The following is an 11,709-nucleotide window of genomic DNA, read 5'->3' as shown; positions in this document are numbered from 1 at the left end:
AGGTCCTAACATATGAAAGTGGTGTTTTGTAAGGGAGTAACCTGAAGTATTTGTTTTCAAAATATAACATGTTTATTTAATCAAACTTTATACTATTGCTATTTATGCACTTTTGCCATCTCAAAGGTACTTCATTGATCCCTTTACTGAAAAAAAACATTTGAACGAGAACATTTGGACATATCAATAAAATCTTTGAAGGCACTTTGGTCTGCCCCATCGGATTTGAATTTTTTCCCAATCAGTTATCCAAATTTCGAAAAAAATGGTAATCTGTTGGAGCAAGGTCCGGGGAGTACGGTGGTTGTCTTAGACATTATAATTGAATCTCTTCTAATTTGGTAAATGTCAGTTGTGCAATGTGTAGTCTAGCGTTGTCCTGAAGCAGCAGTGGCCTATGGCGATTTACCAGCCTCGGTTGTTTAGCAGCTAGCTTTTCCATTATGGTTTCTCAATTGCTGATTCAGCCATTGCGATGAGCGTTTCCAATTATCATACAAGATCCACATCATCACAGGTAATGATTCGATTTAAAATCCCTTTATGATTATGCCGGTTGACTAATGTAACGCAGCAGTCTACGCGCGTTTGTCGATCGAAACGCGAATTGTCCACTCAATTCATGAGGGACCCACCTTTCAAGCTTTTTCATCCCCCCAATTTTCTACAAGTGGATTAATACAGTTTTGTCACTAAAACCGCAACCTGCAACTAACGCGGACGTGGTTCGCGATTGATCTGTTATCACAATAGCCTTCAATTCTGCATTACCAACCTTGGACTCCGGCCGCCCACGGGGTTTGTTTTGCAGGTCGATTTCCAGAACGAAAACGTTGGAACCAAAAGTGTATTGTGTTTTCTTTTGCGACACCACCATGGCGGTGGTGTCGCAAAAGAAAACACAATCACATCATTAATCCTTCGAGCTGGCAATTCGAGCTAGCCATGGCACTAGTACTGCATAAGCAGCACAAGTGCCATGGCGGAACTCGTACTCGTACTTGTAAATGACGCGATATTTTAAGTTTTCCATTTTGTAAGCTGAGTGACCCAAAGAAAAAACCAAGCATATGTATTACGGTTTTCGAAAAACAAATAGGTACATGAGTGAATAGCCATATAAATTTGAAATTGGAAATTTCTAACCAAAGAGGAGATATTTAAGATCAATGTGGCCAGTGCGACAAAACGCTAATTTCATATTTAAGAACCTAATATATTTCAGTATTCAAACAAAATTTTACTTATTCATAATATGTATAATGTTTTTAAATATACTCAATAAAAGTTTTATAATTAATTTTATAGTTAAATTTTAAATTTAATATTTAACAAATAATGCAGTGGTTTTCCTCTCAAATGAAACCACTGAGTTTTTTGACGTTATTAGAACCAAATAATGTGAGAAAACGTACGTAAATGTAAATTTCTCGACAACCCGAGAAGACCCGAGAAATTAACCTCGAGAATTCTCGAGACCCGAGAAATTGAGAAGCTCGAGAAATCATGAACCCTAATAGAGACGGACAGACGGCGACAGCGACTTTATTCTGTACTATGTAATGATTAGCTAAGTAGCCAACCAAGCAAAAAGAATTCTTCGTGTCTTAAAACAGATTTGTTATTCGATTGTTTAAATTGTTTAGATACGACTTTCTTTAATTATTTTACTAGTTTTGTGAAATGAAAATAAAACATTACGTACGCAGTAAAGTAAGATACTCTATACAAAAAACATAACTTACGCTGTTTTATCTAACGGTGTATCTTGACGCATGCGCCGTTTGAGGGTTAGGGATGAACGTCTATTCGGAAGGTTCGGTTATCGATAAACAATTAGTTATATATATATTATAATATATATATATAACTATATATAATATATGTTATAATAAGGCGGTGTGCTAAACGTAATTTTTTACGGCAATATGTCGTTTAAAAGTTTTGCTATCGCGCTTCGGTGAGGAGCTACGCAAGCCCCGAACAGGAATAGAAAGAATACTAAACTACCCTCCTTTTTGTCTTCTTTTTTCACATCAATCATGATGTGATGGTAGAGTGCCGCTCCCAATAGAACAGCCCCTTGTTCTTTAACCTCAGTCTCCAGTCTGAGTATCTTGGTCAAATATATCACGCCTTTTCTTTAATCGTAGCACGTTTTTGAGTATTGTAAGTTGCCCAATGAATTTATTTGGGTGCCTTTGTAGTCGCCATTTGTATTTGTTGCCGTATTCAGTGATTACATCCTTAATAATGGATATATCATGTATGACGGCCTCGGTGTTCTAGCGGTTTAGCACACTGCTTTATTTCCAATTGTCGAGGGTTCGATTCCTCGCACGGTGCCACCATTGTTTTCATGAGTATGATTGTTTGTATCGGTCTAGGTAGGTATTTAATTATATAAAAAAATCTCTAAATATTTTTTCTGATGTCTAATAGACTGTAGTGTAATCTGCTTACCATGGGACTAGATGGTTGTGTTAATTGTCTAGGGTTATTATTATTATTTTATATTAACCTCAGTTATCCTTATAAACCACTGTTCTTTCGAAAGTTGTTTTAATATATAGTTTTGAACTCTCTGTATTATCATTATGTTAGAGTCACTGGCAGAGAGCAACAGTTGTATCCCATATGTCCAAATTGGCTTATATATTTGTTTTGCCTTATAAATGAGAAGTTTACATTCCTTCTAGTAGTCACTTAATATTAACTTCACCAGGAATGGGAGAAAGGAGGTAGTTGTCAGGCGAGGTGCCGGCGTATATGGGCAGTCTACCAGACTTGACGGAGCGCTCGCGTCCGTCGCCGGTCGGACGGACCGCCTCGCGGACGGTGTCCGACCCTCATCGCCACCGCGCCGTCATACCTCAGGTATTCCTTTATATTTTTACCACATTTCACACAATACCAAATTAGAGAAACACACAGACCAACATAATTTGATGGCCTCGATTTTTACCATATTTCACACAATGCTTGTTTGAAACAAGCATGACACAAGCATTGTGTGAAATATGGTTTATTTATTATTTTGTTTATTCATTAGAGCAAAACACAGACCAAAACAATTTGAAGGCCTCAATTTTTACCACAAATCACACAATGCTTGTTCCAAACTAGAGAAACACGCACACCAATACAATTTGACGGCCTCGGTGGTCTAGCGGTTTAGCACACCGCCTTACTTGGTCGCGGGTTCGATTCCTCGCACGGCATTTGTATTCATGAATATGATAGTTTGTATCAGTCTGGATGTATTCTATGTATAATACCCCAGGACAATCCACATAGTTCATCTAGACACAAGCTAAACAGAGCTTGTATAATGGGTACTAGACTAATTAGAAATACTAAATAAGTATAATATTTACAGAATATACACAAATGCCAATTCAAATTGTTATACTCATAAGAGACATGAATACTAATGATTGCGTCGTACGCCGAATCGAACCGGTGACCATCAGAAGTGAGACGGTGTGTGCTAAACCTCCAGACTAATGAAGCAGTTAAAGGTGTTTTTTTTTTCAATTATATTACAGTATAACCTGTACGGCATATTTTCTACAGATTCCAGTGAGCACGATTTGCAAGAAAGAATGGCTGTGGAAGAAACCGAAAACACCATCGAGAGTGGCACAACCGGCTGTCGTCCCTCGGAGGAGGGATTCCGCGGCATCTTCCCTCGGTGCAGCATCTGTTCGGAAGCTCCTTACCAGACAGCCACCGAAAGTGCCCAAACCAATCGTCAACCGCTTTACTCTCCTCTGTCTATCAAGCGGTCTTTGTGCGACAGCCTTATTACCTTTCACAGCATTCGCCGGTGCAGAAGCCGCTGCCATGCCTCTCGCTCTAATGCACTCCATAGCTGCCGTTATTGCGCCTTTCTCTCCTTTAATCCTTCAAAAATTAGGAGCACGAATTGTTATAACTATAGCCCATATATTGGTCTTTATTCTGATTACTGCACATACAGTAGCGACGCCATTATCCGTTTTGCTGCCTTTGTACGGACTCTGTGGTATGACATTATCACCAATGTCACTGGCCCTCACAGCATCAGCTACAACGTTAGCTCAAGCGGCCGGCGATGAGGTCAGAAGGAAGATCGCGCTGCGAAGAGCTTTGAGGGCACTTCGGGCAGCTCAAGATTTAGGACTGGTATTTGGATCTCTTCTCCTTGGTGGCGCGTTGATGATTTGGCCAGAAAACCTGATGCAGTTAGCACAGCCGTCTGCGACTCCTACCAATATAACGTTGCAGAAGTGGCCCCCGTCCGAAGAATACTTTCTGGAAGATGATTATGAGGTATGGCAGTAAGGAAATTACAATTACGTAGATTTTACATATATAATTTTACAAAAGAATTCTTTGTACAAAATCGTCTGCGTGGGTAAGTAAGTACCCACGATATCTTACAAAACGTTTTGTAAGAGGTATTTCGGCAGCTAGCGTCTACAGTTCACCGGACGTGGACGAGTTCAGATATCACTCCCAACACGCAGAAGGACTTATAGAGCGACTGAAGGCCAACTCCCGTCTGACGGATACAACTTTAGTTTGAGGCCAAAAAAAGGGCAATTATCAAAAATGTGCACCAGTCCAATTAAAAAAAAAGATGATTGTATTTATATCTGTACAGGAGCGAACATGCGGTGCAGCTGGATGTCCAAACACCCAGTCTCTATCGGGCACGGCATTGACAGCTGAAGGGAGACGCATATTGGTAGCTGTGTGGGCATCTGTAGCCCTAGCGTCTATTGGCTTGGGCGTGTATGGGGCATCATCCACGCCTGGCCCACCGCCCGATGCGAGATCCATTGTAAAGGATCCAAGAACGTTGCTTGGGATACCAATGGGTCTCTTCATTGGGTTGCAACAGGGATTTATTTATACCTCATATATTAAGGTATGTACCATATAGTATTAAACACATAGTGTGTACTTTTAACGCAGACTGGGTAGGTATTGTCAACTGTCGATGTTGCAGTAAGTAATAAGTGACAATGGGCATGGCACCTAGGTCGTAGGACAGATGGCCGTTGGGGTAATAAAGTCCTCGAATGTCGACCGTCGACCGGAAAATGCAGCGTTGGAAGGCCTCCAGCAAGGTGGACCGACAATCTGGCCAAGATTGCTGGAAGGCATTGGATGCGAGCAGCGCAGGACCGATCGTCATGGAGATTTTTAGGGGAGGCCTATGTTCAGCAGTGGGCGTCTTCCAAGTTGAAATGATGATGATACAGTAAACACAACAGTCACACAAGACAAGTCCACGTTTTACTTGGTGTGTAGATAGCACTGTGTGAATTATTCTATGTTTTTAATGGAATGGTGCACCCACTTGCACTAACAATATAAGGAGCACCAGCGGAGGATGTTAGGATGAGTATGAGGTCAAGTTTGTCGTCGATTTCGCAACATTTTTGTAAGCAAGTTGCCCATTCGTCTTCATTATTTACAATCCCGTCCACCCGGTTATTAATATTATGTTAAAATATTTCTAGATATATATAATAACTTATAAAATCTGTCTATCTGTTTGTTACTGTTACTTTTGACTTGTTACTTTTGACGATTAAACCATGATTTTAATGTTAAAGTAGAAAGTTAAAATTGATCTTATTGTTAATGATATTTGACGTGACTGTACATTGTATCACGAGTACGGACATTGGATATATTTTATCACAGACATAACAGACGAAGTCGCCCGTAAAAGCAAGTATGTAAATAAATAGTAATTTACTTTCGTTTACAGTGGTACGGTGTCTGTGTGGGTGGGTGGAGCTGTGCTTGGAGAGCCTTGTTCGGTGCAGGCTGTTTACAGGTATGCAAACGCAGTAAAACCAATAGAATTGTAGCATTTCAACTTAAGTTAGAATAAATATACATATATATTGATTTGATAGCCGAGGTAGTCTCGTGGTTTAACACACTGCCTTACTTCCGATGACCGAGGGTTCGATTCCTCTCACGGTATAAACACTTGTTGTCTTGTACGCGTTGTATATAGTAACGTTGTGTGCTAAATCGCTAGACCACCTAGGCCTAAAATATATTTTAAAAAATGTACTTAAGTATTTTTATCAGTTATCTAGTGCGATGTTTCCCAATTAGTGGTACGTACCCCCGGGGGTACATGAAGTTGCATCCAGGGGTACGTGCGACTATCAGTAAAACAAACATACACACACTCACAAACTTTCACATTTATAATATTAGTGTGATTGCTACAATAAGGGGTATGCAAGGTTTGAGGTATTTTTTGAAGTGGTACGCAGCAAAAACTATTTGGGAACCAATGGTCTAGTGTGACCAATACAAGTGCTTAATTTGACTCTATAAAGTGCGGCGTAAATTGCGGAAAGTAGATTTTTTTATAAGGATTATAATGGAATGGAGCATCCGCCAACACTAACGGTTTAACCTGATGAAGAACCAGTAGTGGATGATATGTTAGGTCAGTAAGCCTCTGTTGGTAAATTGATTAGGATTTATCATGATGGTTGACCGCGTGAATATCAACCTGACAGTATACATTGCTAGCAGCAGGGTTATTAGTCCACATTACTAAGTCGCATGTCGCCCTCGAGTTGCGCCTGCGCCGTGGTACGTATGTAGACGAGCGTAATAATGAAATAAGCGTGCGAGTGGTACCTGTACACTAGTGATCTCTCTCTTCTCTTCTCTTTTCTTTCAGCATAAAGTAGTCCACTGCTAGACGTTTGCCTCTTGCATAGTTTTCCACTTAGTTCTATCTGTGGCGCATCTTGTCCAGGTCGGCCCTGCCGTCTTTCTGATGTCGTCAGACCATGGCGGTTGGTCTGCCTACGCTTCTGCTTCCCATCCTAGGACGCCACATTAGGGATCTATATGTCCATCTGTCGTCATAGAGATGCTCGGTATGACTCAGAATGACTTCTGCCGAATACCATACATTCGGCTGGGCTTTTTTTTAATTACATTGTACAAAACAAAGTCGCAGTCGCAGTCTGTGCGTCCCTATGTATGCTTAAATCTTTAAAATGACGCAACAGATTTTGAAGCAGTTTTTTAATAGATAGAGTGATTCTAGAGGAAGGTTTATATTTAATATAATACATGTATACCCGGGCGCAGCCGGGACGAGTAGATAGTTGATGGTAATAGTATGGTGCGTCTGGCTGTGGGAAATGTTGCTTACGCTAATAGGCCAATAACAATCTCCTTTCCCCCTGTCAACGGTAGTTACTATGACCACAGATAGCATAATATTACCTATGACTGTATGTGCAGGCATTGATCTAACGCAAACTCTGCTTAGCTCGTGACTATAAAGCGTATTGTGAATGGTCCAGGGTAGATATTATAATTGCAGAAGCAATAAATAAATAACCCTAACAATTAACACAGCGCCATCTAGTCCCACGGTAAACAGAGCTTGTGTTATGGGTACTGCACAACTGATATGATGTAAATACTTAGTAATTTTTGTTTTTTTTTTTTAAATACATACATAATATATATAGAAAACACCCAGACCAGTACAAATAATGATATTCATGAATGCAAATACAGGAGTTGATCTAACACATTTCTACTTAGCTCGTGAATTGTCATGATAAGCACATTTGCAGGCACTGGCGGCGGCAACGCTGAGCATGGCAGCTGCACGGGGGCGGCGCGGCGCTCTAGCAGCGGGCGGAGCGGCGGCGCACGCGTCGCTGATGTTGGCGCTGCTGCGGTGGAGGGCCGCGCGCACAGACCTCGCATTGCCAGCTGTCGCCGCCGCCGCTTGGGGTGCCTGCGCTGCGCTCTGGGACGTACTGCAGGTCACACTTTTATCATTTTATGCTCAACCATAAATTATGATACACTTTCATCATTTTTAGACTCATACATAAATTACATCACCCGTTGATGTGACAGAAGGGGGTTGCCTAAGTGTGACATAGAATGAAGCATTCTGCAGGTCACGCTTTCATCATTTTTAGGCTCATCCATAAATTTATTCACACGTTGATGTGACAGAAGGGGGTCACCTAAGTGTAACAACTCTGCTTGGGCAGTCGTGATTTTGGTCCCCGTTTGAATTGGACTGAATTGGGGATCGGTCAGAGGGTCGTCGGGGGCTCCGGAGTGTAGCGCCCTGGCGCGCGCAAAAAACTCTGCGATTAAAACTATTTTATACAGTAGGGAAAAAAATATAATCTACAAATTTTTACATCCTTCATCAATAAATATTTTTGAATTTGAATATGATTGTTTGTTGCGTGTAAACGTTTATTTATTTATTTATTTTAGATAATCAACAGCTTATTTAAATTTATACATAATATATAGTGTTACATAGTAAAGCCAATAATACATACCTCAAGAATTTATTTTTAATATTAAACTTATATTTAAGTTAGTTATTTAAAAACGGTACAGCAGGTCAGAGCCAAAGATAAAGATCTGGATAGGTTGTTAGATATATAATAAACGTTCAGTAGATTGAACAGTGAGTGTTGCCAGGTGGGCGCGTGCGTGGGCGGCGCGGGGTGGCGCGGACCGTGGGCGGCGACGCTGGGCGCGCGCCACGTAGGCCTGGCGGCGGCGTGCGCAGCGCGACAGTTCGTTTGCGTGCGCGCGCAGCTGGCAACACTCGCCGCCGCGCTTGCCGCTGCGCTGCTTGCGCATGCCGCCCTTGAGCTGCGCCTGCGCCGTGGTACGTATGAAGAAGAGCGTAATAATGAAATAAGCATGCGAGTGGTACCTGTACATTAGAGATAGCTACAGTCATTCTGCCGAATACCGAATATTCGCTAGGCTTCATTTAATTGATGATAATTGTATGGTGCATCCGCCTGGGGGGAATGTTGCCCTGTCTTTACGCTTGATGGGCACCACTGGAGTATAAGACGAGCGAAAGGTCAGGTCAGGTCAGGTCATGAATACAAATATTTGCATCGTGCGAGAAATCGAACCCGCGACCCTTAGAAGTAAAGTGAAGTGCTAAACCGCTAAACCACCGAAGATGTCAAAGAGTCCGAGCAAGATAGATTGTATCTATAATATCTATTTTGTATCTTAAATAATCAGACAAAGTGCGAAATAGGAGATAAAAGTTTGTGCAGAAAATGTCGGTAGTAATATCTAGTCCTATCTGTTGTGTGTAATAAAATAAACATTTTTTAGTCTGTTATATGTTTATATTTATACATAAATAAAAAGGGTTATAAGGGATTGAAAAGGAGATGAAAGTATCGTCATTTCCAAACCTAGAATCTACAAAATTTATTTTTAAGGCTAATGATTGAGTTGTTTCGAATTCTGTATGTAAATTTCTCATTTTTGAAGCTACAACGACGGAACTTTTTTATTTTGGCTTTTATTGGGTTAGATTATATATATATTTAACTATTTGGTCCTGGTCACTATTTTACGCGGACGAAGTCGCAGCTAGTGTGTAATAAAATAATTAACTATCTATCTGATTTCAGGTGAAGCAGGTCGGCACAGGTCCTAGCGAAGGGCCACGGCGACGCAACTCGCCTCATTAGCGCCCGCGTCTGATGACGCAGCCGAGGACGGCGTCGTCGCCTGTCACGTCATTAGCTAATAATTATATGATGTGATGACACGTCTCCATAGAACAGTGATGACTATAATCAAACGACATGACGCAACTGACGTTTTAAAGCTTCAACAGTGCCACTGTGATTCTCACACTAAAGTTTACACTTGTTAATATTAAGTCGGGATATAACACGAATAATTTTATGGTAAATAACTGCCTTTAAACGATACGTTCTTTTACCCGCGATCTGTAATGCTATTCTGTATATCTCCGCGACATGTTTATAAAATATAATCGACATAACATATTTTATTTCTTTTTACCGTAATTATACTTTTATAAATTATAAAGTACACAGGAGGGCACGCGATTTAGCGCAGAAAAGCCAGGGCGCGCTACCGTAAACTATTTTTCATGTTCTATTTCGCGCGTGTTTGCGTATGTGAATCATGTCATTTAACTTTCTTTTCTTTATTCTATTACATAGATTTTACTTTCCAATACACAATTAAGATTTTAAAATTATCAATAACTCTTTAATTATGTTTTGTTCTATAGTCAGTGTCCGCCATTTTGCAGTGATAATTATTACAGACGCTAAAGTACGTACGAAAGAATGTGTCTAAATTTACATGCTCATTATTTCCTGCGTGAAAGACTATTAGCGCGTGAAAGAGCATACGTGTAAAGGCAGTTATTTAGGAATTTATTTATCTCGACGTTTCGACTAAGTTGCACTAGCCGTAGTCACGAGCTGACTGGCGTACAGCGATGTCAATGTCGGTAGGTGTCTGTAAGTTTTTTCTGATGTTCTAATAAATACTAAACCGACATACTCACTTACGAATTTATATTACTATAAGCATTATTTAAAAAAAAACTTGTATCAATTTCGAAATTTTGTAATTCAACTTAGGAAATTAAATTATTGTAACTCATTATTATTCAGTTAGTAAAAAAAATCATGAAGTACAAATACATAAAAACTAAATTTTGAACAAGAACAGTGTTAAATGAAAGGCTTCCATTTAAACGATATAAGTTATTTTTCATTATTTAATGCACTATTGAACAATTAAATGATTTTATTATATTTTTTATTTTATCATATTATGCAGCATGCAAGGATCCCATTCCTCCAATGCTATACTGCCCCTGGTTCTAATAACGCAAGTTGGTCGTTTCACATGTGAAGTTACAATGAATAAAATTTTTTAAATGTAATATTTATTACGATTTGTACATTAGATTTAAACATTTAGATAATAAATGTATCTAAATGTTGAGCAAATCATATTGTTATTTTTACAATTTCATGTTTATATACCTACAGCAATTAAGTATCTAATAAACAGCTTTCATCATGGGCTGTGTTGTTTTATAAACATTCTTCTATATCTTGATGATTTGTTGATTGATTTACTTTTATAAACATGTCATATTTCAACATATCAAATAATATCGGAGTACCTATTGATAGTATCTTTCAACCAACGTTAGATATATTTATTAAATTCATGATGGATCTTAAACCAGAGAAAGCTTTGAATATTTCTAACAAAATTATACAAATAAAAACAAAAATGCCTTTGACTTACATTCTATTGTACACTGTACACAATTTCGCACAATAATTGAATATATTACAAATTTAAAGTACCTAATGATAGAGACAAAATTACCTCAAATTAGGAGCATCTTTTTTGTAATAATAACATTAAAATAAAGAATAATGATAGACATAAAAATAGTCATCTATACTAATATTAGAAAGAGGAAAAGTTTGTTTGTTTGTTTTTTTTGTTTGATTGTATTGAATAGGCTCCAAAACTACTTACTGTACCGATTTAAAAAATTCTTTCTCCTCTAGGAAGCTACACTATCCGTGAGTGTCATATTTAATATTCTTAGACAATTCACACAGTGCCATCTAGTCCCAAGCTAAGCAGAACTTGTGTTATGGGTACTAGATAACTGATAGATATACATAGACACTTTTTGTTTGTAAATACATAATATACATAAGATATAAAGAATCCTACTCATGAATGCAAAATGTTTGTGCCGTGCGACGAATTGAACCCCGCGAATATTGAAAGTAAAAAGTGTAAACCGCTAGATAACTGGGCAGTCAAAAGACTCACATTATAAAGTTCGGT

The 11,709-nt window shown here is 39.1% G+C and overlaps 1 protein-coding gene across 1 annotated transcript; it reads left to right on the top strand.

The window, feature by feature from the left end:
* The first annotated feature begins 2,769 nt into the window (after positions 1 to 2,769).
* LOC131843821 (protein unc-93 homolog A-like) lies at positions 2,770 to 9,678 on the top strand. The gene is made up of 7 exons (XM_059192576.1): positions 2,770 to 2,877; positions 3,577 to 4,314; positions 4,649 to 4,915; positions 5,768 to 5,836; positions 7,626 to 7,820; positions 8,506 to 8,698; positions 9,474 to 9,678. Exons 1-7 carry the CDS (start codon positions 2,770 to 2,772, stop codon positions 9,497 to 9,499), a joined length of 1,596 nt encoding a protein of 531 aa, XP_059048559.1. The 3' UTR covers positions 9,500 to 9,678.
* The last annotated feature ends 2,031 nt before the right edge of the window (positions 9,679 to 11,709 follow it).

The sequence above is a fragment of the Achroia grisella genome, unplaced genomic scaffold (genome assembly GCF_030625045.1).
Source record: "Achroia grisella isolate CSIRO2021 unplaced genomic scaffold, CSIRO_AGI_Agris_v1 utg34899, whole genome shotgun sequence".
NCBI lineage: Eukaryota > Metazoa > Arthropoda > Insecta > Lepidoptera > Pyralidae > Achroia > Achroia grisella.
The sequence above is the reverse complement of the archived record's forward strand: the minus strand, read 5'-3'. Positions and strand labels throughout refer to the sequence as shown.

Bases quoted from the DNA above. Each gene is read 5' to 3' on its own strand.
- LOC131843821 (XM_059192576.1), top strand. From the start codon at position 2,770: ATGGGCAGTCTACCAGACTTGACGGAGCGCTCGCGTCCGTCGCCGGTC. The intron at 2,878-3,576 runs GTATTCCTTTAT...TATTTTCTACAG, and splicing joins ACCGCGCCGTCATACCTCAG to ATTCCAGTGAGCACGATTTG. The intron at 7,821-8,505 runs GTCACACTTTTA...GAGTGTTGCCAG, and splicing joins CGCTCTGGGACGTACTGCAG to GTGGGCGCGTGCGTGGGCGG.